This window comes from Tinamus guttatus, unplaced genomic scaffold (assembly GCF_059628265.1).
Source record: "Tinamus guttatus ecotype Peru unplaced genomic scaffold, ASM5962826v1 Tinamus_guttatus_pri_ptg000470l, whole genome shotgun sequence".
NCBI lineage: Eukaryota > Metazoa > Chordata > Aves > Tinamiformes > Tinamidae > Tinamus > Tinamus guttatus.
In genome coordinates, this window is record NW_028289004.1 from 2,590,584 (window position 1) to 2,607,642 (window position 17,059).

The 17,059-nt window shown below is 39.1% G+C and overlaps 1 protein-coding gene across 1 annotated transcript in view; it reads left to right on the forward strand.

Moving 5' to 3' along the window:
- Positions 1–17,059, forward strand: part of PHEX (phosphate regulating endopeptidase X-linked) — a 93,831-nt gene that overhangs the window by 15,592 nt on the left and 61,180 nt on the right. Inside the window, exons 4-9 of the mRNA XM_088532716.1 lie at positions 6,024–6,110; positions 7,227–7,453; positions 9,564–9,632; positions 11,255–11,371; positions 14,171–14,254; positions 14,574–14,719. Coding sequence (XP_088388842.1) covers positions 6,024–6,110; positions 7,227–7,453; positions 9,564–9,632; positions 11,255–11,371; positions 14,171–14,254; positions 14,574–14,719 — 730 coding nt within the window. The remainder of the gene's footprint in view (positions 1–6,023; positions 6,111–7,226; positions 7,454–9,563; positions 9,633–11,254; positions 11,372–14,170; positions 14,255–14,573; positions 14,720–17,059) is intronic.

Consider the following 17,059-nt stretch of genomic DNA (forward strand, 5'->3'; position numbering starts at 1 on the left):
CCACCTAAGGTGATGGGGAGGCTGCTGTTGCTTGGGGGCTGGTTGTGGCAAGCATGAAGAGTGAGCGTGCTCGGCCTGTGGCCCAGCACGCAGCTAGGCATGAGCTTCTGAGCAGCCTTTGGGCACCTTTCTGGATCTGCCACTCACTTCCTTCATGAGGCAAGGCAAAATGTTCAGGCATCTGAGGCATACTGAGGTCATGTGGGCAATGTTGAGCAACTCCCACTGTCAGTGACCTTGGTGAGAGTGAGGGACATTCAGCAGCTCCAGAAGATCGGGGCTGCTTGGATCAGGTTCTTCAAGCTTTATGCTCACCAAGGAGCACCACTGAAATCAATAGGACTCTGACATGATCTAGATAAGGAGGCATTAGCCCTCTGTGGCTCACTTTCTTTATCTGTAATGATAGAAAATGTTGTATCTGTTTTTTGCCCTGTGTCTAATAGTGTGTTCAGATCCTTATCATAAATGTATGGAGTGCAATTCCAAGAGCACCTTTTAAGATTACCTCCTGTGATCCAATATGTATCACAAATTATTACATTACCCCTCTATTCAGCTCAATGACTTATGTTGGAATAAAAGATGATTCACATAGGGCTAAGGTATATCTTCCAAAAAAGCATCTAGTCTGGAAGCAGTTAAGGGGGAGAGAATCCAGCACTCATTGATTGTTTGGCTCCAGTGGTTGATCACTGTCACTGCTGTACTGGTCTTCATCTTCTAACTGTAGGGGGCGGTTTTTGAGCCTTTTTTTCAGAAGGCCAAAGTTCTCTTTGGCATCAAGTATTTCCTAATGGTGAAGTACTTGCATATAATTTAATTCCATTGCCTTTCCATCATCCTATGTGCCACTAAATAACCCATGCTTTTGAAATCGCTCACTGCATGATTTTTGTTTTTTGCCAAAATCTCAAGCCACCACACCCAAACGAAAACACAAACAATTGTGACATTTTTCTGCCCTCTGTCCAGCTGTTCAGCACTGTTTTTACAATACGGACCCCAGGAGGGCATACAGTGTTCCAGCCCATCTCAACAGCCTGTGCATGGCAACAAGAGCAGCTCCCTGCTTTCATACTCTTCTGGTTTTGCCATCCAAGACCATGCTCTACCATGGCCCTGGGAATTCACAATAAATTGCTTGTCTGCTTCAAGCTTTTCACTCTTTCAGGGTTACAACTTTTCAGGAAATAGGGTGTCCCCTTTGGATTTTTCTATACCACTTCTTATTTAAAGTCTGAACGTATTCCTACTGGTATATTCTCACATGCAGCACTTTCTTTTCAAAGCACAAAATGTTACAAAATATTTGAAATCTTCATCAGATATCACTGTACAAATGTTTAGTTGGAAGCTTCCACATGTAGCAAGTGTTTGTTGAAAGGATCAGGAGAAAATGAATGAAAACAAACAAGAATGCTACTGTCTTCACTAGCACAATATATTCTCCATGTTTGTGGTTGGAAAGTTGGTAGAAGCTTACATGATCTCTCTAGAGCAATTCATAAGCTTAGCTAATCACACAGTTGAGTCGCACCCCTGAGAGAGGCTCTGTGGGTCAAAAACTAAATGATAGCACAGAGTATATGTAGTCTGAAGATCAGGACTCTAATTTAAGTCTCTATTTTCAATCTGAGTAAGTGGAATACATGTTGCTCTTTCCCACAAATTTGACCACACAAAACCCTTTTCATGCATTCCAGGTGAGATGGGAAAAGTAAGAGAGCGTTTCTCAGTACTGTAAATAAAATTAGGGGTTTGAAAACTAAAGTGGAACTGTGTAAGACAGTAGGCTGGAAAATCAACAAAGGCTCGAAATGGAAAGTAAGATTAAAGGTAGCATTTAGCCACAGGATTATTCTTAGCAACTTTAGAATAGTCAAATATATATATATGTTTATATATATACAGACCCACACACACAAAGGCTACTTTGTAAGGTGAGTTGCTCTCACTCTTTAGCAGTAGATGACTGCTATTTCCTCTAGTATAGTGAATTTCAGGAAGTCGGTCCTTTTTTGGCCCTGCTGTCCTAGAAAAGCACTGTCTGAAATCACTTAGTAAGAATCTTCCTTTTTATCCTTCTGTCCTCTCAGTTCCCCCTTCCCGCGTGGCTTTTTTCCTTGCCTGCCTGTGCACCTATAGTTCATATCACTGATCATCATGGCCAACTCTGCCCTTTTTTGTTAGTGATACTGGGTCTCTGTGCTCTCTACACCTTTACCCAGCTACTGCAAGTGGCAGTTACTTAATGAGGTGAAGTATGTTATTTCACCACTGTGGAGCAGAATTACAGACAGGTTTTGACACTTGCCATAACTGTGTTCTGACGACAGATGAAAATTGGGTGCCAGAGCGTCCTGTCCCCACAGAATGACCCCCTTGATCCGTAAGAATAATAAAAAAGAAACTATAGAATTAATTTGAAACACATGTCTCAAAAGACAAAATGGAAGATCAAGAGTTGCCTTGCTATAGTAGCCATCCAAAATTGCATATTATATTTGACTAGGGACAAGTGATCAGATTCTTGAGCTACTGCAGTTTAGCAGGTTGCTCCTGGCCGTGCAAGAGGCACATTTACAGCTCATATACATGCTTTAAATTGTTGTGAATAAGAAAAATGAAAGAAAACAACACATTAGCTAAACAGTGGTTTAATCTATAGTAGTTCTATTTGCATGTGCTGGTTTTAAGCTACCATGTTTTGCTTTGCATTTGCAACAGTCTAATGATATAACGCTGTATCGGCAGTAAGTTGCTAAATTGTGATTGCTGCTGATCACTTTTGATTATGCATGGTGATCACGATTTCAATATTTACAGAAAGATCCTGTGTTTTCATGCTTAGCATTAACCTTTAACTGAGAGATGACAAATGAACTGTTGCTTCTAATTCTTTTTTTTTTGTATCCTAAAATTTCTATATGTTTCACAGTCCAAAGCTTTTGTCCCTTAAAAATTGATATTGACAGAAGCTGGATAAAATTTCTCATAACCAGTGAATCTAGTGATTTTTTCTTTTCTACTGAAATAGTTCATAGATTCAAGGTGACACTTGGAACCCCAAAGGAGAAGATTATTTGGGGAAGCTAAAGCTTTCTATTTAGAAGCTTTTTTTTTTTTTCCAGAAAATGATCTGAATTCCAAATGAAGAAATAAAAAAATAAAGTTGCAAGAAAGACAAAATTCAATGTCCATCTTTCAGCTGAGTGAATTGCTTTAGTCAAGCCACTGGTAACCCTGCACACCCAAACTTGTCCATGCTTTTTAATTCCAGACACTGGAACTAAAAATGTATGAGACTCAGCTTCTCAATGGACTCACACAACTACATATGCTTTCCCAGTTAGAGGTCACAGCAGTCACCTGGAATGGCAGAGTAGGCAACTAAACAGCAGGTCTATTGCTTTTACAGCAAGTATCTTATCAGGCAGGCATTAGCTGACCCATGGATATCTTCCTCTTCTCATCCCTTGGCAGGCTCCATAGGTGTTGCCTTCAATCTCGTATAGAAAGAGAAAACAGCTGAAGTCATTAAAATCTGACAAGTTGGAAAGGCGCATCCCTGCCCAGCTGTATTAAGAGTTCGATTTAGTCAGAGGTGCTGGGAACGTATTACCTCACTTTGCTAATTTGAAGCTGGCTTTATTTGTCTACACTGGTTACTATCACAGCAGTGATTTCCTTTCCACAGGTACCCCACCTGTAGATAGCGTTGTTGATTTTCCATATTCTTTATTATTTTGCCTCTTCTTGCCTCTTCTTGTTGTTCTCTAAGAAGTCTTATACTCAAGGGCATGTGAGATAAATATCTTTTGTGAGTTAAATTAGAGCATTTCTAACCCTTGTATTTGGATTTTAACTAGCTAATGCAGAAAGCAGATAGATCAGATGGGTGTTCCAGAGTTGAGTTTCTAAAATTTTGTTGAGACTTGAGGCTAAGACTGAGGAACCTCCTTAGTTTAAAGAGTGTTCAAGGACCCCAACCCCCACTTCAGTGCCTGGACGGAGGATTCAGCCTCCTTATTTTGTTTGTTTTTTCAGGTATGGACAGGGTATTTTACACAGTCAGAATCAAGTATTTTCTTCATAAATTAATTCTGAGAAAATTGGCAGTGTCTACTGCCTACATCACTCTCTGCAATAATACTAAGAACGTTACAGCTTCATTCTGTAGCAGAACAGGGTGACTTGATGGGAAAATACCAGATCTGATTTTAATAGGACTTTATGCAGGTATGTTCCTAAAGTTGATTTTTATTTTATTCAATCTCATCCATTGTATCTCTCTTGAGTTTCAGCAGGGCTTTAGCTATTGAATTTTATTAGCTTCAAATTTCATGGCTGTGCAACTCACTAGCAAAGAACAGAAATTATTGCAGTGGCTTTAACTGGAGTGTATTTTTTCATCCTTGGTTTTATGTAGGTTTGATTTATGATTGCTTTTAAAATTCCATTCTTAAAACATGAGCAGGTCTGATTACTCTGTTCAGAACTGTGTACACTGGTGTCAGTGACTCATATTATACTGTGTTTAAGAAGCTGAGAAATATTAAGAATTTGAGGATTCCCAAGCAAAGTTGCTGTGAATCCTGTCCAGCAGTAGATTTAGGGAAAATCTTATCCATAACATAAGATGTAACAAGAATGATCTTGTTACATTTCTCAAAGAAAGATGCACGCACATGAGAGTGTTTTTGAGGGAGAAAGAGAAGAGAAGGAAGGAATGAGTGGCATTTGCTCATTGCTAGGGTGTTATGTGACTAATAATAGTTTGATGTCAGCAGTATGGCTGAAAAAATGACCACAGACTGGGTGCAGCTGTAGCATCTTGTTGCACAGCTACTTACTGGACCTGGCAGTGGTCTGCTATGTTACTCTTTGCTTTCCAAGTACTTTTGTGCTTTTTCCCTCCCTTGAGTGTAGGTGCTCAGGCGGGTATGGCAGAGGAATAATTGAAATGTGCTGTACAGCAAGTTCTTTAACACACTTGGTAAATCCTGGGAAATAAATGCCTTTAAATCTTACCTCTAGCGGTCTGCTTTTAATTCTAAGGGAAGTAGTGCAAATACAGGCCATTTTCAGCTATAGAAGTTAGCGGTACCACTAAGCTGTACTTTTCCCTCCTTTCAGAGGTAATGCTGGAGAGAAAACTGGTGAGTTACTGGAAAGGACAGGGGCTAGAGAGCAAGCAGCTGCTCCTGGTGTGTAGGGAGTGCTACTCTTGGATGGCAAATGCAGCCAACTCTTCATTACTCAACATAACCCCCAGTCAAGATGTGCAAGGACAAGTAACAGTCCCTTGTTTTTGCCATGTCAGGTGCTACGAAATCCCACTGAGGCTCTGCAGATTTTGGTAGGCCATGAGCACTCCAGCAGTTCGCCTGCTTTGGACATGCTGCTTAGCTCAGGCACAGTGTAGCGCAGGGCCAGTCTGTGCTGTTCATGGCCTCATAAACCCTCTTGAGATCCAGTGCCCTGGGGAGCATGACGTAGAGAAGGTGTTCTTCAAGTTTTTCATGGCTCCTTAGCACTGTCGTCTACAGGACTGAGGTTGTAGTGTGTTTGGCAGGCAAAGGGGGAGCTCTTGGCTGTTCGCAGCCACAGCAGAGCCAGCCCACGTGAACCTCGGTGGTCTCGCTGCCAGGATCACCTCCTCATTTAAAGCTGTTTCACCACATGCCCACATCAGGGGCTGAGCCACTTGAAACTCAATTCCTGTCCTCCATCCTGGCTAAGGTTCCCACCCTGGCCCCAGAGTTTTCAGTCCCCTCAGTTTGCTGACATAGTTGTTTGTGAAGATGGCGATAAACCATATCAGTCAACTGGCTTTAAAATATCCCTATTAAAAAAACATCCATGCAAAATAAGTGTAAAAACCTGTGTAAGGGTGGAAGGAAGAAAGTAAAAATGCCTCCTATGTATGTGTTACTGCTTAAAAAATACATGTGGTGCTTACCTCATCAAGATTAAAGCAAACACCAAGGTATTAACAGAATGTCATTTCTTTTTATCAGCACTGCTTGAGAAACCTATCAGCAAAAGACGAGACAGTGAAGCTGTACAGAAGGCCAAGACTCTTTATGCCTCCTGTATGAATGAACGTAAGTGTTCTGCTGTAAGAGGCACAGCTGTGAGTTACCCATGTTGGCAAAGGCAGGTGCTTTTGCTCTCTGCTGAACTCAGTGAAGCGCCATGCGTGTGCACAGGTTTTGCCTATTGAGATTCAACTGAATGCACAAGATCCTGTGTCTGTTTTTGAAGTTGATTACCAAGACAGAGGTACATTAAAGCACAAGAAGTAAGTTTTACAGGCATGTCTGCATGTCAGGGAACTGTGAAAGGTTTATTACCTGTGCAAAAGAATAATAAGCCCATGTTTTGGGAGGTATTGCCTGGCAAGTCAGAGGAGTCTGTGTTTTTGGAGCCTCTGATGGAAATTTCACAGTTATAGTGTGTCTGTGAACCTGGGGCTGTCAACACCCATCCCTGCGGAAATGCTGTGGAAAAAAAAGAGGAATTTAAAGAAAGTTGGGAGGGGGGAGGGTGAAAAGTTCTTGAATTTTAACTCTTTAGTTAGGTGAATGTCACACCAGTTTGGAGTAGAAAGCCTATAGCCACATTTTTGCAGCACTTGCAGATATTGCTGTAAGGTGATGTATGTTAGCTTAGATACAACACCATCTCAGCATAGCTGTGTGGCAGAAACCTGAGTGCCAGGGAGTCAATTTCGTTGTTCTCTTTTGTCGTTCAGTGTCCATTATCCTTCTGGATCTCTTTCCCAATTTCCCCTAAAATGAAGCTTTTTCTTCCAGCATGATCTGAAACTGGCTGTCAGCTATCCTGACAACCTGCCCCACAGTCTTGGTGATCAGATGCTGACCCTTCTAGCTTTGATTGCCCACAGAATCCTTTCTTAGAACCAGTTAAGTCTGTATTCTGGTTCCGATGCAAGGGATGCATTTTCATTCCTTCTATTCCTTTTTTTTTTTTTTTTTTTTTTTGGAGTCACTGGTTTGTCCTGTATTCTTCGATCCAGATAAACTGTGACAGGGCTCTCCTGCCTATCTGTTCCCAAGTAGACCAGAGGCATTAGGTCTCAGCTGTTGTGCTTTGTCTTGCCTATTAATCAATCAGTGCTGATAAATCTTTGTGCCTCCTGTGGCCGCTGTTGGATTTGAATTGTCTGGAAAGTAATTGTTATCACTTGGACATTTCAGATAAAATTGAAAAAGCTGATGTGAAACCACTGTTAAGTATACTGAAGCATTCACCTTTCCGGTGGCCTGTGCTGGAATCAAACATTGGACCTGAAGGACTGTGGTCAGAAAGGAGATTTAGTTTAGTCCAAACCCTGGCAACTCTTCGTGGCCAATACAGTAACTCTGTCTTCATCCGTTTATATGTGGCTGCTGATGACAAAATGTCCAATCAATATATCCTCAAGGTAAAATAAAGTATATCTGATAGGCTTCTGGTATTTTGTGATCTCATTTTTTAAAAAAATGTGTTCAGGAATGTTTACATGTAACTTGTTGCTAATATCTACTGAATTACAGGTGTATTGTAGGTGTTGATTTAGGGGAATTTAGAAGAACTGAATACCAAAAGGTTTTGAAGATTATTTGTGTGCAGTTTATTTTCTCCTGAGAAATGGTGAAAAAGCTCAAATATGTTCCATATCAAACAATGTCCAGGGACTCTCTGTGTAAAACTAAGAGGTGGATACCCAGTCCTGGGTGGATTCTGGATGCTGCTCATCTGTTTTATGAAGAATGTTTTTTGTCCGTGAAGACAAAGAATGGTATTTCAGTAGCAGATATTTTGAACCTGAGATATTTTTCCTGTGCTTATTTTGTGCTTCTCTTGTTAATAGCACTTTAAAACACAGAAGTGTCCCAGACACATCAAACCTGAAATGCCAAGTTTACTTACCTTTTACTGAATGGTTATGGGATTTAAACTAAATCATTACCCCTTGGTTAACAGTGTGTAGCATTAAATAATGGTTTAGATTAATGAGAAAAAGGCAACAGAAATGTTGTCTAGCTGTAATCTCAATAAAATCCAGAGAACTGTGATTATTACTCTTAATTGTTACTCTGATCATGGCAAACCTGAGAGCCTGAGCCCAAATACATTTTTGTCATTTATGGTGAGCATCCAGAAGAGACCAGTGTGCAACTATTGCAAGAAAACAGCGCATGAAAGCAAAAGAGAAGTGCCAAAGTAGAATTTTTAATGTATTTTTTGTTATTATTATTACAAAAAAAAAAAAACATTGCTACATCTTGGTTAGCTGTAAGAATATAGCCATATTTAGGAATCAAGCAAGAGTTGACTGGTGGTACTGGAATAGGTGTTGATTTTGACTCAGTTCTTTAAAATGTCATTTGTCTGAGTATATCTTATATGAAATTGCAAGGGCAACTTCTTCTCATCTGTAGGACAGTTTCCCGAGTACTCAAGTCAATGCCAGATCAAATTTCATGTATCAAGGAAATTATTCTGCTGTTCAGGTCTTGTCTGACTTGCTTTGGCTTCAAGACATGAAAATGTTTAGGAGAGGAAATATTTAGGTCTCTCTTGGACCTTTCTGTCCAAGTCACTTTCCAGTGGCAGGTTTGAATCCTGATCGTTGGTCTCTTGAAAATCAATTACACCTGGTTGTATCTTTGCTCAATATGCTTAGTAGTACATAAAAATTATAAGTAACTAAATGCACAGTTCAGTATGAAAACTGAATTCATACATAGTATGAACAACTGTATTCCTTAGGGTAATCTGTTGTTGTTGTTAATTTGATTAAGAACTTGATTTGCATTAGGCATCTGCCAGCCGATATTCCATTTTGCCAACATAACAAATTCTCCAGAGTGCAGATATACTGTAAAGTAGTTCAGACTACTCATGAGAATAGCTCTATTACAAAATTCCTATGTCCTTGTTCAGCATTTCCCAATTATGAGTGGATCAAGGGAAAAAATATAAGCTCCAAATCAACTTTGTTCTGAATTCAACACAATATTTTTTTCCTGAGAGCTGAAGAAGCTGGTTAACTTTTTTAGTTTAATTCTCATATTTGTGCTTTCTTAGTTTCAGCTGGTTGTCAAATCTGACTCTTAAGTCAGGAAAATGTGGTCAGGCAATTAAAGCAACAGTCATATAATTGGAATAGGCCAAATTGCCTGAGGTTTGCTATTGCCAGGGCATAAATCTGCAAAACATAAGAGTACACTCTTTTCAATTTAACATGCTGAAAAAAGGTGATATTGTATTCCTTTTTTTCCCTAAAGAAACAGAATTACACTGAGCATTGCTCCTGCTCTGCTATTAATGAATGATTTATATTATTTTGTTTGTAGTATATTTTAAAAATTAAGAACCTCAGTCGAGGGAAAAGATGACATTTACTCATTCAATCATTTGATATTCTAGTTGTATTTACTCAGGTGAGTTTCTATAAATGCAGAAATATGAAATTGACTGTAGGCTTCAGATTGAAAAAATACTTATGGTCTTAACGATTCAAAATTTCTTCCTTTTAATTTTAACAGATAGATCAAGCTAGTCTATCTCTTGCATCTCGAGAGGATTATCTAGAAAACACCACAGAAGCTAAATCTGTAAGTATTATTAACTTGAACTCTATGTTTCAAGTTCAGTCTTTTTTTTGCTCAGTAGTGTGGGTTTCCTTCCCCTTCACTGTTTCGTTTGGTTTGTTGAACTCCGTATTGAGATTGGATTGTGGTTTGTTTGTTTCTATTTTTTCACCAGCACAAATCCTCTTCCAAAGTTTCTTGCACCAACGTTTTTGTTTTTGGAAGATTTGGCTTGGCTCATTTAGGCCATAAGTACAAACACATTTCAAGTACCATTGCAGGTTACTACCAACAAATTAACTTGAATTTACTTAACTAAGGAGACAAGAATTCCATAACCGATTAAGTGCTTATTCCTCTTCTTCCCCTGCTCCCTTTATGATTCCTCAGTGCTCTGCTTATCTGTAATTTCCTTGCCACTTTTCTGTGGACAAGTCATGAACTGATGATGTTTGGCAAAGGGTTTAGGGTATGTATCAATATTTAACAATGGCAATACCTTTTCACCTGAACTTGCTTGGAATTGTGGGCAGTATCCAGAGAATGTAGGCCAAGACTCAATGAAAATAACCACTCAGATTTTCATAGGAGACTAATCATTGCTGTTAAGGTTCAACAGTTTATCTTTCCTTTTGTATTCTCTGAAAAGCTAGTCGAGTTTTCTAGCTACATCCATGTGGCTAGATGATGCCAGAATCCAAAGACTTGTATCCTGTAAGAGGCAAGATAAAAACTGTAATAGATTAGAATATGAGCCGGTAGCTTTCAATAAAAAGCATTCTGATATCTCTGAAACATCTGAAAGGTAATGTAAAGGTAAAGGTGCCAATAAATACAATGTATTTTGCTAACACTTGCATACACATATTCTAAAACTATACTTTTTTGGGGGATAGCCAGGGAAAACCAGTTCACTGTAATAGGCATGTTTGTAGTGCTGTGGCAGAGATACTGGAGCGAGAGGAAGTTCAGAGGAGTATCACTTTATTTGCCTATCATTTCAACTAGCAAACTTACAGATGTATGGAAGTAGTTCTTTGATCCTGCACTGATCTCAGTATGAGTTTGCATAAAGTATTTGTGTACACACACCCATGCTGTCTAATGGCATCATAAGAGTTGTGTTTTCAGTCTAATCCAGAAGTGTCACTTGCATGTCTTGAAATACCACATCTTTCTGTCTGTCCTGCATAGTATATATATATATAGGGGGTTATTTCACAGAATCACAGAATGGTTGAGGCTGGAAGGGCACTCTAGAGATCACCTAGTCCAACCCCCCCTGCTCCAGCAGGGTCACCTAGAGCACGTGGCACAGGGTGGCATCCAGGCAGGTGTGGAAGATCTCCAGAGAAGGAGACTCCACAACCTCTCTGGGCAGCCTGTTCCAGTGTAACCCTCATAGTAAAGAAATTCTTCCTTAAATGGAGATGGAAATTTCTGTGTTTCAATTTGTACCCATTGTCCCTTTTCTATTTGATGAAAAGCAGGCACTCAAGGTAAGGAAAGTATTGCTTTAGTCTGGTTGCATAGGCCGAAAACTGCAAGGTATTCTATTCCTTACTGTATCTGTGTACTTGCAGCCTACTGCTACAGCTGTGTTCAAGTCAAATCCACTCATCATCTCACTCTTGTTTTCTTTACAGTACCGAGATGCGTTTTTGCAGTTCATGGTGGATACAGCAGTACTTCTGGGTGCAAATGCTTCACGAGCTGAGTCTGATATGAAGTCAGTTCTAAAACTGGAAATTAAAATTGCTGAGGTTAGTAATTTCTTTATGTGGGATTGAAGCTAGTTTTAAAAACAAAGTGCAATCCTGTTGCAAATTTGCAAAATAGAAAGACATTATATCAATGGACTTAGCAATAACATTTTTCAGAAGGAAAAGAGTGGAACCTATTGAAAAAAAGGAGGAGAATAAAGCCCCAAACAAAACACTCTTCCTGCATTACTTAATTATGAAACTCACTACTTTATTCTGGGGGGAAAAAAGCCCTAAGCGAACTGTCCAGATACATCTGGTACTTTGAAATGTGAGTGTTGATTCTGAATTCAGACAGAATTTGAGTCCCTGTTGTGCAGCTCATGCTACATTATCTGTGCATCTGCACATCTCTCTGCATAGAAGCAGACTACGTGGATTCTCTGAGGCACACTCTAAAAGTAGCACAAGATTGATGTAGGACACTGGCACTTCCTAATGAAAGGATGGTAATTTCAGCAGCACCACAGCTAGTTCCTGAACTGCTTTCTTGGGGTACCCTAGGGGAGAGGACAAGAAACTTCAAGAGTTTTTATTTATGAGACCAAACTGACTTTAGTAAAGCCAAAGCAGATTTATATCTGGCACTCAGAGTGAAGTCTAATTTAGATCCATTGCAGGTCAAAACATCATTTCTGCTCCCCTTATGCATGCATCAGTATTTCTGCTGCAGAAATTGCAAATCTCCTAATGTTTTCTCTGGAGAGAAAAACTTCCCTCAGCTGGGGCCAAACAGCGAAGTTGGGACATACCTGATGCTGATACGCAGAATTGCCAGCTGAGCTGAAGATTTCTTTGTATTCCCAAGGAAAGACATTCTCTTTCCCATTGTCTCCTGTGAAATGCTGGGTCTGCTGTTTACTAGAGAATACTGTTCAAGGCAGGTGATGCAGTGGAAAAATTACAGTTGCCTGCGTTCTGGTTTGGGCTTTGAGAGGAGGAAAGTCAAGTGGTAGTTTGAAAAGTGTGCAGAGTTGTGGGCTATCCACAGTGGTAGTAAATCAGTGTGTCCTTCTCTCTGCTGAAAGCAGAGATTAAATTTTGTCGAAACTCTACATAAAGCCCAATATTCAGCTTCAATTATTTAGCACGCAGTCCAATGTATAACCTGTCTGGTACTAGCAGCCAAATACCAATGTGATCCAGTAGACTGGAAAAACAGGAAATGTTTTTCTGTTTCAGCAATGTATTAAGAAGATGCATGGCTACCTTTGATAGCTCCAATGCTTTGCTTGTCATATGTTAAGTGATTAAATGAGCTTTAATCCCCATATTTAGTGTACATGTGAAGTTCCATATAAGATGACATGGATCATGTTACAGACTTTCAGGTTAGTAGTACATATTTTTATGGAACAAGCCATGCTGCGTCACAGTTATCTAATTTCCCTTTAGTATGAATAAACTCACTAAAATATATTCAAATATTAGACATAAGTCCAGGGGTGTGAAACATTATGTGATTCCAGCAAGCACAATGGATTATATAAACAACTTAGTGCAGTTTAAAGACAGACTGTCCTGTTCATTGTCACTTGGCTCTTACTATACCCCACGTTCCTCTCTATTCATTTTAAGTGAACATGTATAAATGAGGACTTGCTTGCAAACTCACAAAGGGAGACAGCCAGAATAAGGAAAGATGCTGTGGCCATAGAAAGGATCTGCATACTTGGGTAGAGCTTGTCTGTACAAGGAAGATTTGAAATAGATTTAAATTAGTGGAGGAAATGGGAAAATTTGGGGAGAGGAAAGGAGCATGTAGGTTCAAGAAAATAAAAAGATTTGTCAGATAAATGTGTTTTTGTAAAAGGGAGAAGAAAGTCTTTTTTTTTAGCCTTTTTTTGTTTTGTTTTTGGTATGGCTTAAGCAACAGTAAAACCGCAGACATTTACTGTAGAAATTTTGTTGGAAAGCTGCCAGTTGTCTGGTTTGTCTGGTGTCAATCTGTGTCCTGTTTAAAGTGTCCAGTGTAAAGCCTGTTGTATAGGATTTACCTTACAGCTGGGGTGGAATGACCACCAGGGATTCTTGTAGCTCTCGAGCAGGGAGCAAATTTTCAGTTATACTAGATATGTACTCAGTTTCTCTATTACGGCCCAAACCACCATCTTGGAATCTGAATGTTCCTGTCATTTATAAACTAACTTGTTTTTATTTAGGATTTCTTTTGCTGTGTCCTTGGACTTTGGTACTGCAATTGCCAAAGACCCTCAGGTCTGGCTCTTCTGCTCACACAGATGAGAAGCCTGGTTGGGGATTACTTTACATCATGTGTGGCCTATATGTCCTGGTTTTCTGCTATGGAAATCAGGATACTGGGGCAAAAGAGGGAAAAACTGGAGCTGTTCCCCTAGATGGGATCAATCTATAGCAAGGTGTATGTTCAAACCCAGTAGAAGAAAACTATTCTCAGCATCTCCATCTCAGATTTGACCTTTAATGTTATATAATTTTGAGTTGGTTTCTATTTGCAGTGACAGAACGAATGAGTATTAATGGATTAGGTGTGTTCTCTTAGGAATCTGCAAGCATTTCTTTAGACCAATTTAGCTCTAATTATACCAATGTGTTCAAAGGAGACATGTGGCCCATTAAATACCAAGGAAATTAATTACACTGACAGTGAACCATATTCCACCTCTCCTAGCTAATTGCCATCTTCAGAAAGATAATGTCATGAATGCTTTGAAAATGAGTAATTCTACACTAGGGTTGTGATGGACAGTGATGGTGTAAGAGTGGATCCTTCGAAGATGATCCTTGTTTTCATAATCTTCTTTTTTTTTTCTCCTCCAGATCATGATTCCTTATGAGAATCGAACCAGTGAGGTGATGTACAATAAAATGAATATATCAGAGCTTAGTGCCATGATTCCACAGGTTAGTTGGGGATAATTGCACAATTATTCTTTTAAAGTCTAACCAATATATAATTGAAGTTTTGTTTAGTCTGCAGAGAGCAATATTTTAAAGGAATAACACTAGGAACGTGTGTTATCAGTTACAGCATCCGTTCTTTCAAATACAGTTGCAACTTCTCTGAAGTTTGAAATCAGTTGTAATAACGAAGTGTTATGACAAAGTTCCTGTTTTTTTAATAAGTGAAGTTCTGAAGCCATAAGTCTCAGACATGTAAATAAATTAATATATTAACTCTCTACACAAACTACTTTAACCAGCCTTTTCTTTGTCATTTCAGTTTGACTGGCTGGGATACATCAAGAAGGTGATTGACACTAGACTCTACCCTGAGCTTAAAGATATAGGTCCTTCAGAAAATGTGATTGTCCGTGTTCCTCAGTACTTCAAAGATTTATTCAGGATACTAGAAAATGAAAGGAAAAAGTAAGGATCCTATGATGGTTTCACTCTTGCTTGTGGAGGGACATTAAATGCTGGACATTTTCTGTGTTTTTCAGGTGTCTCGAATGTTCTTGGAATTGGTACTTTATTCAGGCAACAGGTTTTGGTCTTGTTTGAATGAGTAGTTAGCTGTATGTAGTAAAAGCACCTTTCAAGTACATTTTTTTTACTTAAAAAAAAAAAAAAACACAGAAATTGCAGAAAAGCTGTTCTTTGCAGATGGATTCAAGCTCTCGTACCTGTGCAGGTATAGGTCTTGTAACTTGTGAAATCATTTGCTTGTAGAATACAGTTGTGAAATGCAAGTAGTCCAGATTAGACTTACTATGTGCTTTACACATGGAAGCAAGACAGCTGTGGGCAAAGTGATGAAAAAATACATGTTAAGATGATTTGTTGATAATGTCTAAGTGGTTTCTGTGATACTTTACTCTCTTCTGATCTGTGTTGCTGAGCTTTTTAAAAACACTAGAATGTCGTCTCCAAAAGATCGTTCCTTGTTCATTGTTTGATATGGTCACAACTAAATTTATACATCATAAAAAAAGAATAATTCAGAAGAATTGTTCTTATATTGTTGTTTTATCCTTCCAATGACAAAATGATCATATGAATTCATAGTGCTTGTAAAAATGGCAAGCAGATCAAACTGTAATAAAAATAAAAATAACTGTTTGTTCTGCCTCCAGACCCTAGAACAGCTTTACTTTGTAAAATTCAGACAAATATTTGCAGTGTTCCACTTCTAATCTACTGAAGAAAGTCTTCTGAATGGGCTGCGGTGTCCATGCCTTCTATCTCAAAGTTAGTTATATTAATGGGGATAAAACAATGATTTAAAGGATGCACATGTAGCAAGACAACAGAGAATAATTTACTGCCTGTGTAAAAAAACACATCCATGCAAATATGTTCTGTAACCACAAAGTAAACAAACTGAGACTTTTTCCGTTAGGGTCTTATCCAAGCAAAAATTGGCTCTGAGTGTTAAAGAAGAATTAACACAGCCTGTGTGTTTTAGTAGAGGGAGGCTGGAGTCATGACCAGCAAGAATGTCCATGCCTGTCTTCAGGGAAGCTCTGGACCAGCTTCTGGGTTGCTTCCCAAAGGGTGGAGAAAACAGGCAAAACCCCTCTCTGATTTCAGTATGTTCAGCCAGTCTATCTAATAATGGCTTATGTGAACTGATATTATAGGCATGTTCTGCTTAGTCTTGCCCTAAGATAACTGCATCATAAAATCTTAGAAACAGCAAATAACAGAATGCTAAACTAAACCCAAGAAGACTTCAAATTATTGTACATAAAATCCATCCCAAGAGTCTGCATGATAAAAAGGTCCATGTTTATCTATTAGCTGATAATGTTCATTACTTAAAATGTCATAGTTCGCTCCAGAAGTAACCTGGTTATCCGTCTGGAGAAAATGAGGAAATCTTATTAACACAAACCCCTAACAATGAAGCCTTAGCATTTGCCTCTAGAGCAAATTCCAAAGGCTTAACAATGACTTTTTCTTATGGGTAATCCCATTTGTCATTCTCCACATGATATTTAAAAGGTTAAAGTAATGCAAACAACATGCATTTAGTTTGCTATAGTAAATATTTTTGCAGACAAATTCCTAGTAAAGTATTCCAAAATCTTAGACTTGCTTCAGTGAATAGAATATGAATTAATTTCTGTATCTCTTCAGGAGGTTCAGCATCATTAAGAGAAGCAGTTGACTGTTTGGAGGTGTTACTGTGTATTTAAACACTTTTACTTTGACTGAGTTCATATTCTTTTCAGTTGCACAGCTTATATTCCTAAATTGTATTTTTGTTCCAGCGCCTTTTGTGCCCTTTTCCCAGATGAGCACCCTACTGACATAGGCGCTGTTCAAATGTGGAACAAAAAGACAGTGATGGGGCGATCTGCTCAGTGAAGTTTGTTTCAGGGGGAGGGAAGAATGGGGTGAGAATTAAGTCTGGCTGCCGAAATAATTCTCTGTGGTGGAAGTGTCAAGTCCTACAGATTCAAGAAATTAACACATTAAAAATTTGCCTTGGAAAACCTGCTAATCAAGTTTGAACCAGGAAATCATTCACTTTGCAATGTTACAAGGAAATAGCACGTAGGCAGAGTGAATTTCACATAATCTTTTTACTGGGCAATGCCTCTGAATATAATCGAGTGATTTCACTGGGCTTGACATGCGTGGCTGCAGCGCAACCTGGACCATCCCACATTCCCAAGCTAGGGCACAGCTGGAAGATGAGCCTGGGAGCACCCCACTGCTGCAGGCTATCCAAGAGTATCTAGCAGGGTATCTAGCCTTCAT